This window comes from Pristiophorus japonicus, chromosome 2 (assembly GCF_044704955.1).
Source record: "Pristiophorus japonicus isolate sPriJap1 chromosome 2, sPriJap1.hap1, whole genome shotgun sequence".
In the NCBI taxonomy this organism is placed as follows: domain Eukaryota; kingdom Metazoa; phylum Chordata; class Chondrichthyes; family Pristiophoridae; genus Pristiophorus; species Pristiophorus japonicus.
In genome coordinates, this window is record NC_091978.1 from 116,531,344 (window position 1) to 116,554,232 (window position 22,889).

General features: G+C 44.4%; 1 protein-coding gene across 1 annotated transcript in view; it reads right to left on the reverse strand.

Annotated features, from left to right (window-relative positions):
- dhx29 (DEAH (Asp-Glu-Ala-His) box polypeptide 29) overlaps nucleotides 1–22,889 on the reverse strand; it is a 168,677-nt gene that overhangs the window by 16,521 nt on the left and 129,267 nt on the right. Inside the window, exons 21-26 of the mRNA XM_070868797.1 lie at nucleotides 20,910–21,134; nucleotides 16,979–17,115; nucleotides 15,413–15,503; nucleotides 13,427–13,753; nucleotides 11,737–11,868; nucleotides 3,476–3,572 (exon numbers count right to left, since the gene is read on the reverse strand). Coding sequence (XP_070724898.1) covers nucleotides 3,476–3,572; nucleotides 11,737–11,868; nucleotides 13,427–13,753; nucleotides 15,413–15,503; nucleotides 16,979–17,115; nucleotides 20,910–21,134 — 1,009 coding nt within the window. The remainder of the gene's footprint in view (nucleotides 1–3,475; nucleotides 3,573–11,736; nucleotides 11,869–13,426; nucleotides 13,754–15,412; nucleotides 15,504–16,978; nucleotides 17,116–20,909; nucleotides 21,135–22,889) is intronic.

Sequence of the window (22,889 nt, forward strand, 5' to 3'; positions counted from 1 at the left end):
CCTTTTCCTCTCTGCCTATCCTTCCTAAATGTTGAATACCCCTGGATGTTGAGTTCCCAGCCTGGAGCCATGTCTCCGTGATGCCAATTACATCATATCCGTTAACTGCTATCTGCGCAGTTAATTTGTCCACCTTATTCCGAATTCTCCTCACATTGAGGCACAGAGCCTTCAGGCTTGTCTTTTTAACATACTTTGCCCCTTTAGAATTTTTCTGTAATGTGGCCCTTTTTGTTTATTGCCTTGGGTTTCTCTGCCCCCTCACTTTTACTATTCTCTTTTCTATCTTTTGCTTCTGCCTCCATTTTATTTCCCTTTGTCTCCCTGCATAGGTTCCCATCTCCCTGCCATGTTAGTTTAACTCCTCCCCAGCAGCACTAGCAAACACTCCCCCTAGGATATTGGTTCCGGTTCTGCCCAGGTGCAGACCGTCCAGTTTGTACTGATCCCACCTCCCCCAGAACCAGTTCCAATGTCCCAGGAATTTGAATCCCTCCCTTCTGCACCACTCCTCAAGCCACGTATTCATCTGAGCTATCCTGCGATTCCTACTCTGACTAGCACGTGACACTGGTAACAATCCTGAGATTACTACTTTTGAGGTAAATTAATAGCCAATTTTAACTTAAACACAAGTGGTTACATGCAATTCACCACAAGGCTACTATGTATGCTGGGATGAAATATACTTCACTACATAAGAACATAAGAAATAGGAGCAGGAGTAGGTCATTTGGCCCCTCGAGCCTGCTCCGCCATTTAACAAGATCATGGCTAATTTGATCTTGGGCTTAGCTCCACTTCCCTGCCCGCTCCCCATAACCATCCACTCCCTTATCGTTCAAAAATCTGTCTATCTCCACCTTAAATATATTCAATGACCCAACCTTCACAGCTCTCTGGGGCAGAGAATTTCACAGATTTACGACCCTCAGAAGAAATTCCTCCTCATCTCAGTTCTAAATGGGCAACCCCTTATTCTGAAACTATGCCCCCTAGTTCTAGATTACCCCACGAGTGAAAACACCGTCTCTGCATCTACCTTGTCGAGCCCCCTCAGTATCTTATATGTTTCGATACGATCATCTCTCATTCTTCCAAACTCCAATGAGTATAGGCCAAACCTGCTCAACCTTTCTTCACAAGTCAACCCCTTCATCGCAGCAATCAACCTAGTGAACCTTCTCTGAACTGCCTCCAATGCAAGTACATCCCTCCTTTAATAAGACAAAAACTGTATGCAGTAGTCTAGGTGTGGTCTCACCAATACCCTGTAGAGTTGTAGCAGGACTTCCCTACTTTTATACTCCACCCCCTTGCAATAAAGGCCAATATTCCATTTGCCTTCCTGACTATTTGCTGTACCTTCATACTAACTTTTTTTGTTTTATGCACAAGGACCCCCAGGTCCCTCTGTACTGCAGCATTTTGTAATCTCTCTCCATTTAAATAATAATTAGCTTTTTTTATTTTTCCTTCCAAAGTGGATAACCTCACACTTTCCCACATTATACTCCATCTACCAAACATTTTCCCACTCACTTAGCCTGACTATATCCCTTTGAAGATTATTTGTGTCCTCCTCACAATTTGCTTTCCCACCCATCTTTGTGTCATCAGCAAACTTGGCAATATTACACTCGGTCCCATTATCCAAGTCATCAATATAGATTGTAAATAGTTGAGGCCCCAGCACCGATCCCTGTCTGCCAACCACAAAATGACCCATTTATCCCGACGGTCTGTTTTCTGTTAGTTAGCCAATCCTCTATCCATGCTAATATATTACCCCCAATCCCGTGAGCTCTTATCTTGTGCAGTAACCTTTTATGTGGCATCTTATCGAATGCCTTCTAGAAATCCAAATACACCACACTTCCACTGGTTTTTCACTTATCCACCCTGCTCGTTACATTCTCAAAGAACTCCAATAAATTTGTCAAATATGATTTCCCTTTCATAAAACCATGCTGACTCTGCTTGACTGCATTATAATTTTCCAAATATCCTGTCACTGCTTCCTTAATAATGGACTCCAGCATTTTCCCAACGACAGATCTTAGGCTAACTGGTCCGTAGTTTCCTGCGTTCTGTCTCCCTCCTTTTTTAAATAGGGGCATTACATTGGCAGTTTTCTAATCCGCTGGGACCTCTCCAGAATCCAGGGAATTTTGGTAGATTGCAACCAATGCATCCACTATCTCTGCAGCCATTTCTTTTAAGACCCTAGGATGCAGGCTATCTGGTCCAGGGACTTGTCCACCTTTAGTCCCATTATTTTACCAAGTACTTTTTCTTTCGTGATAATAATTGTTTTAAGTTCCCTCCTCCCTATAGCCCTTTGACCATCTATTATTGGGATGTTTTTAATGTCTTCTACCGTGAATACCGAAACAAAATATTTGTTCAAAGTCTCTGCTATTTCCCTGTTCCCCATTATTAATTCCCCAATCTCATCCTCTAAGGGACCAATGTTTGCTTTAGCTACGCTCTTCCTTTTTATATACCTGTAGAAGCTCTTACTATCTATTTTTATATTTCTTGCTAGTTTACTCTCATAATCTATCTTCTCTATTATTTTTTTAGTTTTAGTTGTCCTCTGCTGGTTTTTTTAAATTTTCCAATCCTCTGGCCTCCCACTAATCTTGGCAACAATGTATGCCATTGTTTTCAATTTAATACCATCCGTTACTTCCTTAGTTAGCCACGGATGGTTCTCCCATCTCTTGAATTTTCTTTCTCACTGGGATATATCTTTGTTGAGAGTTATTAAATATCTCCTTAAATGTCTGCCACTGCTCATCAACCATCTTACACTTTAATCTAATTTCCCTGTCCACTTCAGCCAACTCTGCCTTCATACCTTTGTAATTGTCTTCATTTAAGATCAGGACACTGGTTTGAGACCCAATTTTCTCACCCTCCAACTGAATTTGAAATTCAACCATGCTATGATCACTTTTTCCTACAGGATCCTTTACTATGAGATCATTTATTAATCCTGTCTCTTTACACAGTACTAGATCTAAGATAGCCTGCTCCCGATTAGTTCTACAATGTACTGTTCAAGGAAACCATTCCAGATGCACTATGAACTCTTCCTCAAGACTACCATGGCCAATTTGATTTGTCCAATCAATATGAAGATTAAAATCGCCCAGGATTTCTGCCGTACTTTGCCTAACATAATCGTGTGCATGTTGCGAAGCAGTAGAAAATAGCATTTGATTTGTTAGAATAGTAATCTGAAGAATTGGTTATGACAGCACAAATTAAAGCAGAACAAACAACATGAGTAGGAAAAGAGACAGTTTCGAAGTCTACCTTTAGTGCCTAGATTCACATCCATTCAGAAATGGTGAGTTCATATCAGAAATAATTCTAAAATCAAAATTCACCGTGCACACACACATAACCTGCATAATTAGGATTCATAACATCTCAAATAGAACCGGGATAAATATACTCAAATTACCTTTAATTGACATTTTAGGGTCTTCAAGTTTCTTCAGAAGAACAGATTCAATTAAGGCTCTCAGCTCCTTAAAAATGATTCCAGTCCTCACAGGAGCCTGAAAAAACGAGAAATTTGTAAATATGAAATATCCCTGAAAATTCTATTTAGATTACAAATATAAGTTTATACAAAAAGTTTTGAATCTGGCCTCTGATTGCAACAAAATTTGCTTGGTACAATCTCATATTTCACCATTTTATTTCCATGGTAACTAACTGATCTTCCATGGAATTGCACATGGGAAATCAAGACCAAATGGAACATTCAAGTCAAAAAAGGTTAGAGGGTGGGGGATATTAGACCAATTCCGGGGATGCTAGGGAAAGAGGGCTGGTGGGGTAGGAGAAGTGAGGGGTGGAGGAGAAGTGAGGGGTGGGGGAGAGAGAGGGGTGGCAGGGAAGAGAGGGGGGGGGGAGGGAGACGAGAGGGAGAGAGAGAGTGGGGGTGGGAGCGTGAGGGGAGTGGGGTGGGAGCGTGAGGGGAGAGATTGAGAGCGGGTGGGGGGAAGAGAGAGTGCGGGTGGGGGGAAGAGAGAGAGCGGGTGGGGGGAAGAGAGAGTGCGGGTGGGGGGAAGAGAGAGAGCGGGTGTGGGGGAAGAGAGAGAGCGGGTGGGGGGAAGAGAGAGAGCGGGTGGGGAGAAGAGAGAGAGCGGGTGGGGGGAAGAGAGAGAGCGGGTGGGGGGGAAGAGAGAGAGCGGGTGGGGGGAAGAGAGAGAGCGGGTGGGGGGAAGAGAGAGAGCGGGTGGGGGGAAGAGAGAGAGCGGGTGGGGGGAAGAGAGAGAGCGGGTGAGGGGAAGAGAGAGAGCGGGTGGGGGGAAGAGAGAGAGCGGGTGGGGGGAAGAGAGAGAGCGGGTGGGGGGAAGAGAGAGAGCGGGTGGGGGGAAGAGAGAGAGCGGGTGGGGGGAAGAGAGAGAGCGGGTGGGGGGAAGAGAGAGAGCGGGTGGGGGGAAGAGAGAGAGCGGGTGGGGGGAAGAGAGAGAGCGGGTGGGGGGAGAGAGAGCGGGTGGGGGGGAGAGAGAGAGCGGGTGGGGGGAAGAGAGAGAGCGGGTGGGGGGAAAGAGAGAGCGGGTGGGGGGAAAGAGAGAGCGGGTGGGGGGAAAGAGAGAGCGGGTGGGGGGAAAGAGAGAGCGGGTGGGGGGAAAGAGAGAGCGGGTGGGGGGAAAGAGAGAGCGGGTGGGGGGAAAGAGAGAGCGGGTGGGGGGAAAGAGAGAGCGGGTGGGGGGAAAGAGAGAGCGGGTGGGGGGAAAGAGAGAGCGGGTGGGGGGAAAGAGAGAGCGGGTGGGGGGAAAGAGAGAGCGGGTGGGGGGAAAGAGAGAGCGGGTGGGGGGAAAGAGAGAGTGGGTGGGGGGAAAGAGAGAGTGGGTGGGGGGAAAGAGAGAGTGGGTGGGGGAAAGAGAGAGTGGGTGGGGGAAAGAGAGAGTGGGTGGGGGGAAAGAGAGAGTGGGTGGGGGGAAAGAGAGAGTGGGTGGGGGGAAAGAGAGAGTGGGTGGGGTGAGAGAGAGAGTGGGTGGGGTGAGAGAGAGAGTGGGTGGGGGGAGAGAGAGAGTGGGTGGGGGAGAGAGAGAGTGGGTGGGGGAGAGAGAGAGTGGGTGGGGGAGAGAGAGAGTGGGTGGGGGAGAGAGAGTGTGGGTGGGGGGAAAGAGAGAGAGTGGGTGGGGGGAAAGAGAGAGAGTGGGTGGGGAGAGAGAGAGAGAGAGAGAGAGTGGGTGAGGAAGAGAGAGAGAGAGAGAGAGAGAGAGAGAGAGAAAGAGAGAGAGAGAGAGAGAAAGAGAGAGAGGAATAATTGAGCAGACTGGGTCACTTTGTCTGGAAAAGAGATGTCGAGCAGACTTAGATATTAGAATCATCTCCGTGGACTGGAAGATAGCAAATGCAACCCTGCTGTTTAAGAAAGGAGGGAGAGAGAAAACGGGGGACTATAGGCCAGTTAGCTTAACATCAGTAGTAGGGAAGATGCTAAAATCTATTATTAAGGACGTGGTAACCGTGCATTTAGAAAATTACAATATGATTCAGCAGTCAGCATGGTTTTATGAAAGGGAAATCGTGTTTGACAAATCTATTGGGAGTTTTTTGAGGTTGTAACTAGCAGGGTTGATAAAGGGAACCAGTGGATGTAGTTTATTTGGATTTTCAGAAGGAATTCAATAAGGTGCCACACAGTAGGTGGTTACACAAGATTAGGGCTCGTCGGATTAGAGTTAGTATATTAGCACAGATTGAAGATTGGTTAATGGACAGAAAACAGAGAGTAGAAATATATGGGTTATTTTCAAGCTGGCAGGGTGTAACTCGTGGAGTCTTATAAGGATCAGTACTTGGTCCTCTGCTACTTACAATCTACATCAAGAACTTAGATGAGGGAACCAAGTGTAATATATTCCAAGTTAGCTGATGATACAAAGCTAGGTGGGAAAGTAAGCTGTGAGGAGGACACCAACAGTTTGAAAAGAGATATAGACTATTGTGTAGAGAGCAGGAAATTCAGGAATCTGAATCCAGTTATTGAAGCCAGAACAAAGCTCAGCTAGAATGTTAGGATGACCAGACATAATCAGGTATCTTTCGTTTAGGCACTTTATAGCCTTCTGGGCTCAACATCGAGTTAAACAATTCCAGACCATAACCTCTACCCCTATTTTTTTCCCCATGGCAGCTGTTGATGATTCTGCCATTTCCATTAACACATCATCTCGACTCATCTTTTGTTTTTTAACTTGCCCCATTACCACCTCCTTTTGCCTTTCACCACCATCCCTTTTTGCAAGCGCAGGGGATTTCTGAGCCTTAAACAACAACCCAATGCGGGAGCAGCAAAGCAACATTACAGGCAGCTCAAGGCTGAGGTCCAACAAAAAACCCAGGACCTAAAGAACAGGTGGTGGATGGAGAAAGCACAGGAGATACAGCAGCTGGCTGACAGCCATGATGTGCAAAGATTCCTCATTGCAGTCAAGGCCACCTACTGTCCAAACACCCAAGGTCCCACCCCATTGCTGGCCAAGAACGGGGAAACACTCATCAAGGACACCGAGGCAGTCAGGACCTGCTGGAAGGAGCACTTCGAAGATCTCATCAATCGAGACTCTGCCTTTGACTCGAGTGTTCTCGACTCCATCCCGCAGCATGGTACCCGCCATCACCTCAGTAAAACCCCAGCACTGCACAAGGTAGAAAAAGCCATAAGACAGCTCAAGAACAACAAGGCTACGGGAGCGGATGGAATCCCGCTGAGGCACTGAAGTATGGTGGAGAGGCACTGTTGGTGTGAATACATGACCTCATCTCTATCATCTGGAGGGAGGAGAGCATGCCAGGAGATCTCAGACATGCAGTGATCGTGACCATCTTTAAAAAAGGGGACAAGTCCGACTGCGGCAACTACAGAGGAATCTCCCTGTTGTCATCCACTGGGAAAGTTGTCGCTGAAGTCCTCCTCCTCCCTATGGTCGAGGAGCTCCTCTTGCAGTGCGGATTTCGTCTATACGGGGCACATCGGACATGATTTTTACAGCATGACAGCTGCAGGAAAAATGCAGGGAACAGCAGCAGTCCTTTTACATGGCCTTCTTCGACCTTACAAAGGCCTTTGACACTGTCAACCACGAGAGTCTATGGAGCGTCCTCCTCTGTTTTGGATGCCCCGAAAAGTTCATCGCCATCCTTCACCTGCTCCACGACGACATGCAGGCCGTGATCCTTACCAACGGATCCATTCTAGACCCAATCCATGTCCGGACCAGGGTCAAACAGGGCTGCGCCATCGCCCCAATCCTCTTCTCAATCTTCCTCGCTGCCATGCTCCAGCTCACACTCAACAAGCTCCCCGCTGGAGTGGAACTAAACTACAGAACCAGTGGGAACCTGTTCAACCATCATCGGCTTCAGGCCAGGTCCAAGACCACCCCAACCTCTGTCGTCGAGTTGCAGTACGCGGACGACGCCTGCGTCTGCGCACTTAGAGGCCAAACTCCAAGTCATAGTCAATGTATTTACTGAGGTGTACGAAAGCATGGGCCATACACTAAACATCCGTAAGACAAAGGTCCTCCACCAACCTGTCCCTGCCGCACAGCGCTGCCAGCCAGTCATCAAGATCTATGGCGCGGCCCTGGACAACGTGGACCATTTCCCATACCTCAGGAGCCTCTTTTTCAACAAGAGCAGACATTGACGATGAGATTCAACACCGCTCCAGTGCACCAGTGCAGTCTTCGGCCGCCTGAGGAAAAGAGTGTTTGAAGACCAGACCCTCAAATCTGCCATCAAGCTCATGGTCTACAGGGCTGTATTAAAACCCGCCCTCCTGTACGGCTCAGAGACATGGACCATGTACAGTAGACACCTCAAGTCGCTGGAGAAATACTAACGATGTCTCCGCAAGATCCTGCAAATCCCCATGTGGGACAGACGCACCAACGTTAGCGTCCTCGACCAGGCCAACATTGAAGCACTGACCACACTTGATCAGCTCCGCTGGGCAGGCCACATTGTTCGCATGCCAGACTCCCAAAGCAAGCACTCTACTCGGAACTCCTTCACGGCAAACGAGCCAAAGGTGGGCAGAGGAAACGTTACAAGGACACCCTCAAAGCCTCCCTAATAAAGTGCAACATCCCCACTGACATCTGGGAGTCCCTGGCCAAAGACCGCCCTAAGTGGGGAAGTGCATCTGAGAGGGTGCTGAGCACCTCGAGTCTCATCGCCAAGTGCATGCAGAAATCAAGCGCAGGCAGCGGAAAGATCGTGCGGCAAACCAGTCGCACCCTCCCTTATCCTCAACGATTATCTGTACCACCTGTGACAGGGACTATGTTTCTCATATTGGACTGTTCAGCCACCTAAGAACTCATTTTTAGAGGGGAAACAAGTCCTCGATTCCGAGGGACTGCCTATGATGATGATTTTGTCTCTTAATCTCTTCTGTCTTCCATCCTATCGTAGACCTGCCCTTTTGTTCTTTCCTCCCCATCCCCTACCCTTGCTTAAAAATCTGTTACATCTCTAACTTTTTCCACTTCCGATAGAAGCATTGACATGAAACATTAACTGTTTCTTGCACCACAGATGCTGCCTGACCTGCTGAGTATTTCCAGCGTTTTGTGTTTTTATTTCAGATTTCCAGCATCCGCAGTATTTTGCTTTTGTGTTATGATCAGGTATCTGATTGGTGCAGGTATATGGTGTAATTAGAGCAGGAACATTAAGAAAAACAACAGAATTAAGTGCTGATTTGATTAGCCTGTGTGTAGTACTGTTTTCTGGTGTGTAAAGGATAAGCTCGAGGCTGTGTAGTGTAGAAGGATTGAGGCGAGGCGAGGCGAAGCATCCAAGAGAAGGAGACAAACCTATCGTGTAACATCAAGGGGCACACTTCTATCCAGAACAGGGTGGATGATGTACTTTCTGCTTGGTTCGGTAAATTATTGCTCATGGACTGGTATGTGTTAAGTTTTACAAGTCTTAAAATAAAATATCACTGTATTCAATTGGAGTGGAGTCGAATTCCCTAGAGAAATCATGCTGCAATTATATAGGGCTTTAATGAGACCACACCTGAAGTACTGTGTACAGTTTTGATCTTTCCCAAGGAAGGATAGACTTGCCTTAGAGGTGGAGCAACAAAGGTTCACTAGATTGATTCCTGAGATGAGAGGGCTATCCTATGAGGAGAACTGGAGTAGAATGGGCCTATATTCCCTGCGGTTTAGAAGAATGAAAAGTGATGTCATTGAAACGCATAAAATTCTGAGAGGGCTTGAGAGGGTAGATGCTGAGAGGCTGTTTCCCCTGACTGGAGAGTCTAGAACGAGAGGTCATAGTCTCAGGATAAGGACTGAGGTGAGGAGTAATTTCTTTCACTCAGAGGGTTGTGAATCTTTGGAATTTTTATCCAGAGAGCTGTGGATGCTCAGACGATAAATATATTCAAGACTGAGATCAATTTTTGGGCACTAAGTGAATCAAGGGATATGGTGATAGGGCAGGAAAGTGGAATTGATGTAGAAGTTCAGCCGTGATCTTATTGAATAGTGGAGCAGGCTCAAATGGGCCGTATGGCCCACTCTTGATTGTATTTGTTATGTTTTGATAGAGGTCTTTATTATGAAGGGTTCATTAGGGTGGATGCAGAGAAATGGATACATTTTTGGGTGAGCCCAGAACAAGGGGGAATAAATACAAGATAGCCACTTACAGATGAGTCAACCCTGGAGCACCTGGTGTAAACCTCCAGCACCAGCTACAGAGATCCTAAGCATAGTTGGATTTTCTCAAGAGCATACCAACTGATGTTAGGGATACCAGGAATTCCGCAAATTTGTCCTGTCTAGACAAACCATGCAGGGGAAATTAGCTGCAGTCTGCACCAGTACCCAGACAAGAGACTTCAACAATCTCATTGTAGCCATGTGTCCTGGTCCCATGACACACAGAAGTAGAAGCATGGCAGAGTAGGCAGGAATGAAGGATCTGTCTCACAGAGCAACACAATATCCATGCCTCCCAACTGCCCTAAACTACCCATGCTAAGCCATAAAGAGGGCAGGCCTAGGTACTGAGCACTGCACAGCTTCAGACATGGCAACAGCAATTACAGGGTCATGTTTTGATCCACCATCATCCCAGTGTCCAGCATGACCATTCTGCAGCCAAGCACTTCATTTCCTTCTCCCACTAAGCTAGCGCCTGGAATAAGCACTAGATTAAGTAATAGGATACACTTAATCACAAAGGGGAAACACCGGGGGTGGGGGGAGGAGGGATCTGCAGCACAGTGACAACACAGAAAGCTCTGTTAAGCTAATACATTATTTGAACTGCATTTTCACTTTATATAGAATTAATTTATACTAGGGTAAATGGTGAACATGGAGTTTGGTGCAAAAGTTCATTGGAAACCATGTATTCAAAAATACCTACAAAAGAAAAATACTGCAAATGCTAGAAATCTGAAATAAAAACAGGTGGTCAGGCAGCAGCTGTGGAGAGAGAAATAGTTAATATTTCAGATCGATGACCTTTCGACAGAACTGGAAAAGGTTAGAGATATAACAGATTTAAAGCAAGTGAAAAGGCAGGGAACGAGGGGAGGGGAAGAAAGAACAAAAGGGAAGGTCTGTGATAGGGTGGAAGGCAGGAGAGGTTATAAGACAAAAGTGATAATGGAGTGAGGCAAAAGGAGATGGTAATGGGCCTCACTTTCAGGGTACATTTTCTCCACCTACGGTGCTGGTGCTGGGAATTCCAGAACTTAGGGCCTACGCAGCTCAAGGCACTGCCGCCAATGGTAGGGCGAAGAAAATCAGGGATGCGCAAGAGGCCAGAATTGGAGGAGACGGAGATCTCGGAGGGTTGTAGAGCTGGAGGAGGTTACAGATATAGGGATTGGCGAGGCCATGTAAAGATTTAAAAACAAGGCTTTGACTTTTTAAAAATCGAGGAATTGCCGGACCGGGAGCCAATGTAGGTCAGCGAGCACAAGGGTGAAATCAGCGTAGAGGCCCCGACCTGCAAGAGACCGTCAGCAGCAGGTCGGGGCCATAAAAGGAGCGGCGAGCGGCGGCCATGGGCAACGTGGAGACCACTGCAAGGTACAGCGTGAGCTGGTGCAGGAGGGCAACGGCAGCGGAGGGATGTCAGCAAGTTCCAGGTCGGTGATTGGAGCGTGGGCAGATGCAGCAGGAGCAGCGAGGTCGGGGCGAAGGAGGGGCGAGAGAATGTAGAGGGACGTGATCGGGACCGGGAGAGGCGAGAGTTTGGGGCCCAGAAGAGGCGAGGGCCCAGGGGCAGCACAGGCCAGCCCACACTGCGATATGTGTGCTCACCAGGTCCGTGCAGGAGAGCTGGTCTCCAGTTGTCTTGGGTAATCCTTGCCACTAGACCAAAGCCTAGCTCTGTCAAGCCCATGTGGTGGCTGGTATGCAACGGCCAACACATGTTAAAAAAAATCCACGCACAGGCATCTTCCACCCTTGTTCGGGTTCTTCATTCGAAACACCTGTGAACTCATCCTTTTTTTTTGGCCTGGAAGCAAGTTATCCTCGTTTCGAGGGACTGCCTATGATGATGAAAGATGAATGGGATTTGGTGCGAGTTAGGGTACAGGCAGCAGAGATTTGGATGAGCTCGAGTTTATGGAAGGTGCATATTAGAAACAGCGTATAAAAAGGTTGATTTTCCAGTGAGATTCAGCATAGCACATTAAACAAGTATTCTTACCTGGAAATGTATCCAGCCATCAACTGAAAGTAATCTTTCACGGTGCATCACCTCTATATCACCACCAAACAGCAAGATTGGAAAAGGTGAAGTCAGGGTTGTCTCTCGCACATATACCTTGCCATATTTCACCTTATTTAAACAAAAAAAAATGGATTCGTACCATTATTAAATAGTTCTGTCAATACGAGAACAACACTACGAAAATATAAAAAACTCAGGTCTTCAATATTTAAATGGTAACTTAAAGCAGACTGACGACTTGGCTAGCCTGTATACTCATGTGCTCAATCTGTGCATATAGATGTCCCACTTAAACAGAGTTGTATGTTGTTCATAGTCTCCACACACATCAAAAACAGGATATTATAACATTGCAAGTAGAATATTGCCAAAAAGTACATATTTAAAAAGCGAGAAAACTTAATTTGATCTTCTATAGATTATTTATAGTCATTAAGTGGTCCTACTGTGCAGTTTATTTCAAATACAAAGTAATACAGGTACATGTAATCACTTTGGACAGGGAACATATTAATTGCGTTGCTCCACTATAACCAACAAATGTGATGATTAACAGTTTCAAAAAATTAATGTGTCAGCATTGATAGAAAAATAAATATTTAGCAGAATCTTAATAACAGCATTAATCACTGCTCTATAGGAAAAAGTTGAAAGGGGTGAATTTTCGGAAGTTCTCCCGCTTGTCAGCTATATTTCAGAAGAGCCGCAGAGCACCAGAAAAAAAAGACCAAATGCTGTTTGAACCTTTCAACTCCTGGAATTTTTCACTGCTTTTCTGTCAAATTTATCTCCATATTATCATCAGACATTTAGTGTATTGATACACTAACACAATTTGCATTTATATAGTGCTCCTCATAAAAAAACTTTACAGTGCGCTTTACTGGAAGAGTAGGGGACATCAAGCAGGAAAGCAAGAATTATGGAGAGATACCAAAGCCACAATCAAAGAGATAGTATTTTGGGAGAACACTGACAGTTTAGTGCTGTTTCAAAGCTGAAATTGCTTTTCAATATTAAACTGACTGCGAGAACCCAACCCAAGTCTGGAACACAGTACAATGTAACTCCCCAAAAAGGCAAGTCTCATATCACATTGATTTGCATTGACTGGTCATTAACACTTTGCTGTTTGTGACTCCTTGCTGTGCGCAAATTGGCTGTTACATTTCCTACATGAGAACAATGACTACACTTTAAAAGTACTTCATTGGCTGTAAAGCACTTTGGAACGTTCTGAGGCAAACCAGACAAGAGCCAATCAATGTCAACAGGCCTTCTTCCTGGCTGGAACCTAAACTCAAGACACATAGCAGCTTTGAAAATGCATCCTAGGACACAGTTGAAAGCAAAGAGAGAGTGCCTAGGAAAAGCAGTTTTGGGAGAGAAATCCAGATGGAGTAGTCGACTGACTGAAAGATCAGACACTAATAATCAATCCAAGGGAAAGGGAACAAACAGTAACAAGAATATAGTGAAGATAGCATGCGACAATATACTTCAAATGGAGCTTACTTCTATGTTACTTACGGTCAACACTTTCATGTTTATAGAAGCATTTTGGTTACACCCCGCAGTACAATACCCAGTTCATTCCAGTACAACAAAATAGACAGATAAAAACAAAAAGAAAGACTTGCATTTATTGATTCTATAGATGAGTTACCTTGTCCTGATACAAAAGCCAGCCATTGGTCTGCAGATCCCTATTGACAGATGAAGGATGCGGTTGTGCTTTACCTTGTGCAGTTTCTATGGAACAAATCACCTTGTCAGCAATGTCCACTGATGGAGTAGAAATAATCTTCCCAATATTGTCATATAGTCCTGCTGTTAGTACAGCTTTAAGAAGGGGGACCTCCTGATATGAAAAACTCCTTTTAGGGTACTCTTCCAAGGACCATTTATTGCAACTTTGATGCTTCATTCCTCTGGTTCTTGGTGACACAAAACCCACTGCTTCCATCAGCTTGGTGAGTTCTTGTTTAATATCCTGCAAGTTGATTTTTCATGAAAAACATCATTAGCCACCATTCAGTCTGTGGTTATACATTCCAATTACCATTTTATCATGAATTCATATGGAACCTAGTCCTTCAAATACAAATCAATTTCTTTTTAAAAGCACAAAATTAGCAAACATTCTGTAAACTTCCAGTCCCTTTTCATCATGAGGAACGTGTATAACCTTAAATATCTGGGAAGATAACAAACACCACTATCTGTCCTATCTGCCGTTGGAAAAATACTGGAGTCCATTATTAAGGAAGCAGTAGCAGAACATTTGGAAAAGCATAATACAATCAAGCAGAGTCAGCATGATTTTATGAAAGGGAAATCATTTTGATAAATTTGCTGGAGTTCTTTGATGTAACAGGCAGGATGGATAAAGGGGAACCAGTGGATGTGGTGTATTTGGATTTCCAGAAGGCATTCGATAAGGTACCACATAAAAGGTTTCTGCACAAGATTAAGAGCTCACAGGGTTGGGGGTAATATATTAGCATGAATATAGGATTGGCTAACTAACAGAAAGTCGGGATAAATGGGTCTTTTCCCAGTTTTCAAACGTTAACTAGTGGGGTGCCACAGGAATCGGTGTTGGGGCCTCCAACTGTTTACAGTCTATATTCGTGACTTGAGTATAATGTACCCGAGTATAATGTAGCCAAGTTTGCTGATGATACAAAGATGGGTGGGAAAGCAAATTGTGAGGAGGACACAAAGAATCTGCAAAGGGTCACAGACAGGCTAAGTGAGTGGGAAAACATTTGGCAGATGGAGTATAATGTGGGAAAGTGTGAGGTCATCCAATTTGGCAAGAAAAATAAAAAAGCAAATAATTGCTTAAATGGAGAGAGATTACAAAATGCTGCAGTACAGAAGGACCTAGGGGTCCTTGTGCATGAAACACAAAAAGTTAGTATGCAGGTACAGCAAGTAATCAGGAAGCCAAATGGAATGTTGGCCTTGATTGCAAGGGGCTGGAGTATAAAAGTAGGGAAATCCTGCTACAACTGTACAGGGTATTGGGGAGACCACACCTAGAGTATTGCATACAGTTTTGGTCTCCTTACTTAAGGAGGGATATACTTGCATTGGAGGCAGTTCAGAGAAGGTTCACGAGGTTGATTCCTGAGATGAAGGGATTGCCTAATGAAGAAAGGTTGAGCCTATACTCATTGGAGTTTAGAAGAATGAGAGATGATCTTATCGAAACATATAAGATACTGAGGGGGCTCGGCAAAGTAGATGCAGAGAGGATGTTTCCACTCATGGGGGAATCTAGAACTAGGGGGCATAGTTTAAGAATAAGGGGTCGCCCATTTAGAACTGAGATGAGGAGGAATTTCTCCTCTCAGAGAGTCATAAATCTGTGGAATTCTCTGCCCCAGAGAGCTGTGGAGGCTAGGTCATTGAATATATTTAAGGTGGAGATAGACAGATTTTTGAACAATAAGGGAGTAAAGGATTATGGGGAGCAAGCAGGGAAGTGGAGCTGAGCCCAAGATCAGATCTGCCATGATCTTATTAAATGGCGGAGCAGTATCGAGGGGCCAAATGGCCGACTCCTGCTCCTATTTCTTATGTTTTTATGAGTCTTGAATTAAATGGACAAAATTAGAGTGTTTAATACAAAGAAAAAACAAACCTCCATCGTTAGAAGTGCTGTCCGACTCAGGAAGTGCTTCTTACAGTAAGCCATTTCAGCACGATATCCATCACTTCGCACATTCTTCCATCTTAAGATGCAAATACAGGTTCAAATTTAGATACAATAGGATCAGCTATTTGAAGAGTATATACACACGCATACATACTCCAAGCTATAAAATCTAAAATATTCCTATATATGTTCAATTAATAATGCACAGCACACTGCCAGACTAGAAACATAGGAACAGGAGTAGATAGATCATTTAACCCCTTGTGCCTGTTTCGCCATTCAATGAGATCATGGCTGATCTTTGACTAACTCCAAATACCCACCTTTGCCCCATATCCATTAATATCTTTGGTTAACAAAAATCTATCAATCTCAGATTTAAAATTAACAATTAATCTAGCATTAATTGCAGTTTGCAGAAGAAAGTTCCAAACTTCTACTATCCATTGTGCCCCCTAGTCCCAGACTCTCCAACCAGCGGAAATAATTTTTCTCTATCTACCCTATCTGTTCCCCTTAATATCTTGAAAACCTCAATCAAATCACCTTTTAATCTTCTAAATTCCAGGGACACAACCCTAGTTTGTGTAATCTCTCCTTGTAATTTAACCCGTGGAGTCCGGGTATCATTCTGGTAAACCTATGCTGCACTTCCTCAAAGACCAATCTATCCTTCCTAAGGTGTGGTGCCTTGAACCGTAAGAACATAAAAAATAGGAGGAGTAGTAGGCTATATGGCCCCTCGAGCCTGCTCCGCCATTTAATAAGATCATGGCTGATCTGATCATGAACCCAGCTACACTTCCCCGCCCGTTCCCCATAACCCCTTATCGTTTCAAAAACTGTCTATTTCTGTTTTAAATGTATTCAATGTCCCAGCTTCCACAGCTCTGTGAGGCAGCGAATTTCACAGAAACATCCTCTCTGCATCCACCTTGTCAAGCCCCCTCTTAATCTTATATGTTTCGTTAAGGTCACCTCTCATTCTTCTGAATTCCAATGAGTAGAGGCCCATACTACTCAACCTTTCCTCATAAGTCAACCCCCTCATCTCTGGAATCAACCTAGTGAACCTTCTCTGAACTGCCTGCAAAGCAAGTATTCCTTTCGTAAATATGGAAACCAAAATTGCACGCAGTATTCCAGGTGTGGCTTCACCAATACCTTATATAGCTGTAGCAAGACTTCCCTGCTTTTATACTCCATCCCCTTTGCAATAAAGGCCATACTTCATGTACGGTTACCAGGTTTTGTATAGATGTAGCATAACTTCTACCCCCTTGTATTCTAGTCCTCTAGATATAAAAGCCAACATTCCATTAGCCTTTTTGATTATTTTCTGTACCTGTTCATGACATTTTAATGATCTATGTACCTGAAACCCAAGTCTCTTTGGACCTCCACCATTTTTAGAAAGTACTCTGTTCTATCCTTTTTAGGTCCAAAGTAGATAACCTCACATTTGCCTACACTGAAATCCATTTGCCACAGTTTTGCCCATTCACTTTATCCATCAATAACTCTTGGTAATTTTATGCTAGTTGAACATACCCTAAATATGCATTGTAAACAGTCAGGTGATCTGATTTAGTCACTGCCAGAGCTGCCTTTGCAAGGTTTGCTTCATCTTTTCCATTTATTGGAGTAATAAAGGGAGATTTCTCGGTCATGGCTGCAGCTATGGTTGCCTGCAAACAAAGTATACATTTTTAAGCCCGTATTTGATATATGTTGTGAATGTTTTCAATGATAATAAGATTACATAAAAGGAGTAATTTTCCAAGTATGCATAGGTGATGGGGAATCTTGCACACTGCCTACAATTTCCTGATATGTACTACTGCTACATTTGGAAAAGCAACATTCGGTCAACAGAGTCAGCATGGATTTATGAAGGGAAAGTCAAGTTTGACAAATTTGCTGGAATTCTTTGAGGATGTAACGAACATGGTAGGTAAAGGGGAACCAGTGGATGTGGTGTATTTGGACTTCCAGAAAGCATTTGACAAGGTGCCACATAAAAGGTTACTGCGCAAGATAAAAGTTCACAGGGTTGGGGGTAATATATTAGCATGGATAAAGGATTGGCTACCTAACAGAAAGCAGAGAGTCGGGATAAATAGTTCATTCTCTGGTTGGCAATCATTAACTAGTGGGGTGTCGCAGGGATCAGTGTTGGGACCCCAACTATTTACAATCGATATTAACGACTTGGAAGAAGGGACTTTGTAATGTAGTCAAGTTTGCTGATGATACATAGATGGGAGGAAAGGCAGTATGTGAGGAGGACACTAAAATCTGCAAAAGGGCATAGACAGGCTAAGTGAGTGGGAAAAAATTCGGCAGATGGAGTATAATGTTGGAAAGTGCGAGGTCATGCAATTTGGCAGAAGAAAAAAAATCAAAGAGCAAGTTATTATTTAAATGGAGAAAGATTGTAAAGTGCTACAGTACAGTGGGACCTGGGGGTACTTGTGCACGAAACACAAAAGGATAGTATGCAGGTACAGCAAGTGATCAGGAAGGTCAATGGTATCTTGGCCTTTATTGCAACGGGGATGGAGTATAAAAGCAGGGAAGTCTTGCTACAGCTATATAGGGTATTGGTGAGGCTACACCTGGAATACTATGTGCAGTTTTGGTTTCCATACTTATGAAAGGATATACTTGCTTTGTAGGCAGGTCAGAGAAGGTTCACCTGGTTGATTCCAGAGATGAGGGGGTTGATTTATGAGGAAAGGTTGAGTAGGTTGGGCCTCTACTCATTGGAATTCAGAAGAATGAGAGGTGATCTTATCGAAACATATAAGGGTATGAGGGGGCTTGACAAGGTGGATGCAGAGAGGATGTTTCCACTGATGGGGGAGACTAGAACTAGAGGACATAATCTTAGAATAAGGGGCCACCCCTTTAAAACAGAGATGAGGAGAAATTTCTTCTCTCAGAAGGTTGTAAATCTGTGGAATTCGCTGCCTCGGAGAGCTGTGGAAGCTGGGACATTGAATAAATTTAAGACAGAAATAGACAGTTTCTTAAACGATAAGGGGTTATGGGGAGCAGGCAGCGAGATGGAGCAGAGTCCATGATCAGATCAGCCATGATCTTATTGAATGGTGGAGCAGGCTCGAGGGGCTCTATGGCCGACTCCTGTTCCTATTTCTTCTGTTCTTATTAATTTACATCTATATAGCACCTTTAACACTGAAAAAACACCCCACGCTCCTTCAGAAGCCTAAGGAGAAAATGGAGGCCAAGCCAAAGTAGTTTAGGAGGGGTGATCAAAAACTCAGAGGCTGATTTTAAGGAGGGTCCTAAAGAAGGAAAGGAAGATGGAGGTTTTTATGGAGGAGACTTAGGGGGCTGAAAGCATGACATGAAGGGGATGCACAAGAGGTCAGAAGAACAGAAAGTTTGTTGAGAGGAATGAGGGCTTTTAGGGCCAAAGGAGGTAATAGATATAAGGATGGGTGAGGCCATGGAGGAGTTTAAACACAAGGTTGAGAATTTTAAATCTGAGGCTTTGGTGGACCAGGGGCCAAGGGTGATGGGTGAATGAAACTTGATGCAGCATAAAAAATGGGCAGAGTTTGGGTGAGCTGAAGTTTATGGAGGGTGTCTGAAGGGAAGTCAGACAGTACAACACTGGAGTAATAAAGTCTGAAGGTGACAAAAGAATGGACTAGGTTTCAGCAAACGGTAATTTCGGTGGAAAAGGCAGTGTTGGAGGCAGATGATGTTACACAAGTGAAAGTAGGAGCTTCCACTTTGTGATGCAGAAGATATGGGGTCAGAAGTTTAGCTTGGGGTTGGACAGAACACACCGACAAAGTTATAAACAGTCTGATTCAGCATAAAACAATGGCCGGGGAGGGGGTGGCAAGAGTATGCAATTTGTGCAGAGGTTGAAGACAGCGGCTTCAGTCTTCCCAATATTTACGTGGAAGGAAATTGTAGCTCGTCTTCGACTGCATCTAGCATTTGCTACCACCTTCAACCAGAAGTGCCAAGTAGATGATGCATCTCGGCCTACCCCCGAGGTTCCCACCATCTCAGAAGCATGTCTTCAGCCAATCTGATTCACTCCACGTGATAACAAATGGCCGAGTGCACTGGATACAGGCTTTGGGCACCGACAACATCCCGACTTGTGCTCCAGATCTAGTCAAACTGTTGCAGTACAGCTACAACATTGACATATACCCAGTGTCGTCGACAGTGCTATCAAGCAGCACTTATTCACCAATAACCTGCTCACCGATGCTCAGTTTGGCCAGGAACACTCGGCTCCAGGCCTCAATAGAACTTTGGTCTAAACATGGAAAAAAGAGCTGAATTGAGAATGACTGCCCTTGACATCAAGGAGCCTTAATAAAATTGAAGTCAATGGGAATCATTGGAAAACTCTCCACTGGCTGGCACAAAGGAAGATGGTTGTGGTTGTTGGAGGCCAATCACCTTAGCCCTAGGACATCGCTGCTGGAGTTCCTCAAGGCAGTGTTCTTGGCCCAACCATCTACAGCTGCCTCATCAATGATCTTCCCTCCATCATAAGATCAGAAGTTGGGATGTTCACTGATGATTGCACAGTGTTCCGTTCCATTCGCATCTCCTCAGAAAATGAAGCAAGACCCGGACAACATTCAGGCTTGGGCTGATAAGTAGCAAGTAACATTTAGGCTTGGGCTGATAAGTAGCAAGTAACATTTGCACCACACAAGTGCCAGGCAATTACCGTCTCCAACAAGAGAAAGTCTAACTATCTCGCCTTGAAATTCAACGGCATTACCATCATCGAATCCCCCACCATCAACATCCTGGGGGGTCATCATTGATCAGAAACTTAACTGCACCAGCCACATAAATACTAGCGCTACAAGAACAGGTCAGAGGCTGGGTATTCTGCAGCAAGTGACTCACATCCTGACTGGGTAAAGCCTTTCCATCATCTACAAGGTTCAAGTCAGGAGTGTGATGGAATACTCTCCACTTGCCTGAATGGGTTGAATTCCAACAACACTCAAGAAGCTCGACTCCATCCAATACAAAGCAGCCCGCTTGATTGGCATCCCAACCGCCAACGTTCTTGTTTGGTCAAAATCCTGGAACTCCCTACCCAACAGCACTGTGAGAGTACCTTCACACATGGAGAGCAGTTGTTTCAAGCACAACCACCTTCTCAAGCGCTATTAGGGATGGGCAATAAATGTTGGCTTGCCAGCGGCGCCCCCATTCTGTGAATGAATTTAAAAAAGCTGAATCGCAGATAAGCAGTTTGACAGCACAGACAGTGGCGAACAAGGTTCCCCACCACCAACACATACTTGGAAAATCGACCAGGTGATCAATCCCAAGATAAAAAATTCAACAAACTACTTTAAATAATCTTTTGGTAAAGCCTTAATATGTCTCGAGATCCTCATAGATTTTTATAATGTAAAATTGCAGTTGGTTTGAAATCTTAACATTCTTTAAATCCACTTACCACAGGTTCTAAACAGTCAAAAATGGCTCCAAAAATCAACATTTTCCCAATTTTCACATTTACTGGCAGGGCAGCAAGATGCTGACCTAATGGAGTCAGTTTAGGTTCGTTGATCTCACAAGCTCCAATTTTCCTCAGCAGGTTCATAGCATTACTAATGACTTGGAGTTGTGGTGGATCTAAAGCTCTGGCGAGAAAATCTTCTGGAGATCCATGATTGCATTTCTAAAAATAAAAAAATAAATGGGAAATGTTTAGTAAGACAATACTGCTTAAGGAAATTATGTATGGAAATAAACGGGTAATGCAGATGAAAAAAATTGGCCTTGTTTATTTTTCATTTATTGTAATGCAGAAGTACCTAGGTAACTGAAGGCACAGCTGTCAATGAGGGGGCGCACAGGGAGGGTTGAATGTACAAGAGGCTGACGTCAGAGGAAAGGAGAATTTGGCAGGGGAGGACGGTTGCACGACTGGAGGAAGTTACAGGGATAGGAAGGGGCAAGGCCATGGAGGTATTTAAACAAGGGGGTGAGAAATTTTATATTTGCAGCACTTGGAGACTGGGAGCCAATATAGATCAATGAGGACAGGTGTAATGGGTGAGTTGGGCTTGGGCAGGATGGATAGAATTTTGAATGAGGTAAAGTTTATGGAGCGTGCAGAGTGAAAGACCGGCCAAGAGAGAGTTGGAGTAATCTAGTCCAGAGGTACCAAATGGGCTGCAGATAGGCTGAGGTAGCGGGCGAGGCAGGTGTAGATACAAAAGTGGATTCCAGAGATAGGGTGGAAAGAGAAGCCATTATTAGAGATGCTTTGGCTATGAGTGGTTAGTTAAGAATAGAATCAAACGAGGGCAGTTCTTCTGAACTGGACAACAGGAGAGAACCATTGGAGAAGAATCGTGTTGAAGGCTGCAGCGAGGACAAGGAAGGATAATGTACCATAACCAGAGAATGTCAGTCATTTTAGCCCAATATGTGCACTTCTGTTGCTGAACACGGCCAAATAAATTAACATTAATTTTACAAGTTTTAAATCTCTCTTCAGCAGAATATGCTGGGACTGTAAAACTGAGTGGTTCAAGCCCTCAGATCCTCATAAAAGCAAGTTGCTGATCATAGCTGTGCCAATCATTATTGAACTATTCAACTACTCAACTATTGAGTAGACTGGGTCTTTACTCGTTGGAGTTCAGAAGGATGAGGGGTGATCTTATAGAAATATTTAAAATAATGAAAGGGATAGACAAGATTGAGGCAGAGAGGTTGTTTCCACTAGTCGGGGAGACTAGAACTAGGGGGCACAGCCTCAAAATACGGGGGAGCCAACTTAAAACAGAGTTGAGAAGGAATTTCTTCTCCCAGAGGGTTGTGAATCTGTGGAATTCTCTGCCCAGGGAAGCAGTTGAGGCTAGCTCGTTGAATGTATTCAAATCAGATAGATTAATTTTTAACCAATAAGGGAATTAAGGGGTATGGGGAGCGGGCGGGTAAGTGGAGCTGAATCCACGGCCAGATCAGCCATGATCTTTTTGAATGGCGGAGCAGGTTCGAGGGGCTAGATGGCCTACTCCTGTTCCTAATTCTTATGTTCTTATGTTCTTATGTTCAATCGAGGAAAGTGCAAAATGGAAGTGAGGCATACTTCCAGAGGAACTGAGATGAGGATATACAAAAGGAAAAGTCTACACTCATATGCCTTTGAAATTAGTATTGTCAGAGGGCTAGGTTAGTGTGATACATCATGGGGAGGGTGCGGGAAAGAAAAGAGAAAGAATTAAGAGAGAAGTTTAAAAAAAGCAATGCTTATTACCATGATGATTCAAAAGCCTACAAACCGGTAATACTGCATGTGCCATAATAGCAACTAAACTAGTTCTCCAACAGCTAATGAGCTTCTCCCCACATTGCTTCAATTCAATTAGCTCAGGAGACACATGCTCATGTCCTGTCACTGACAACTACTGCTCCTTAAAGC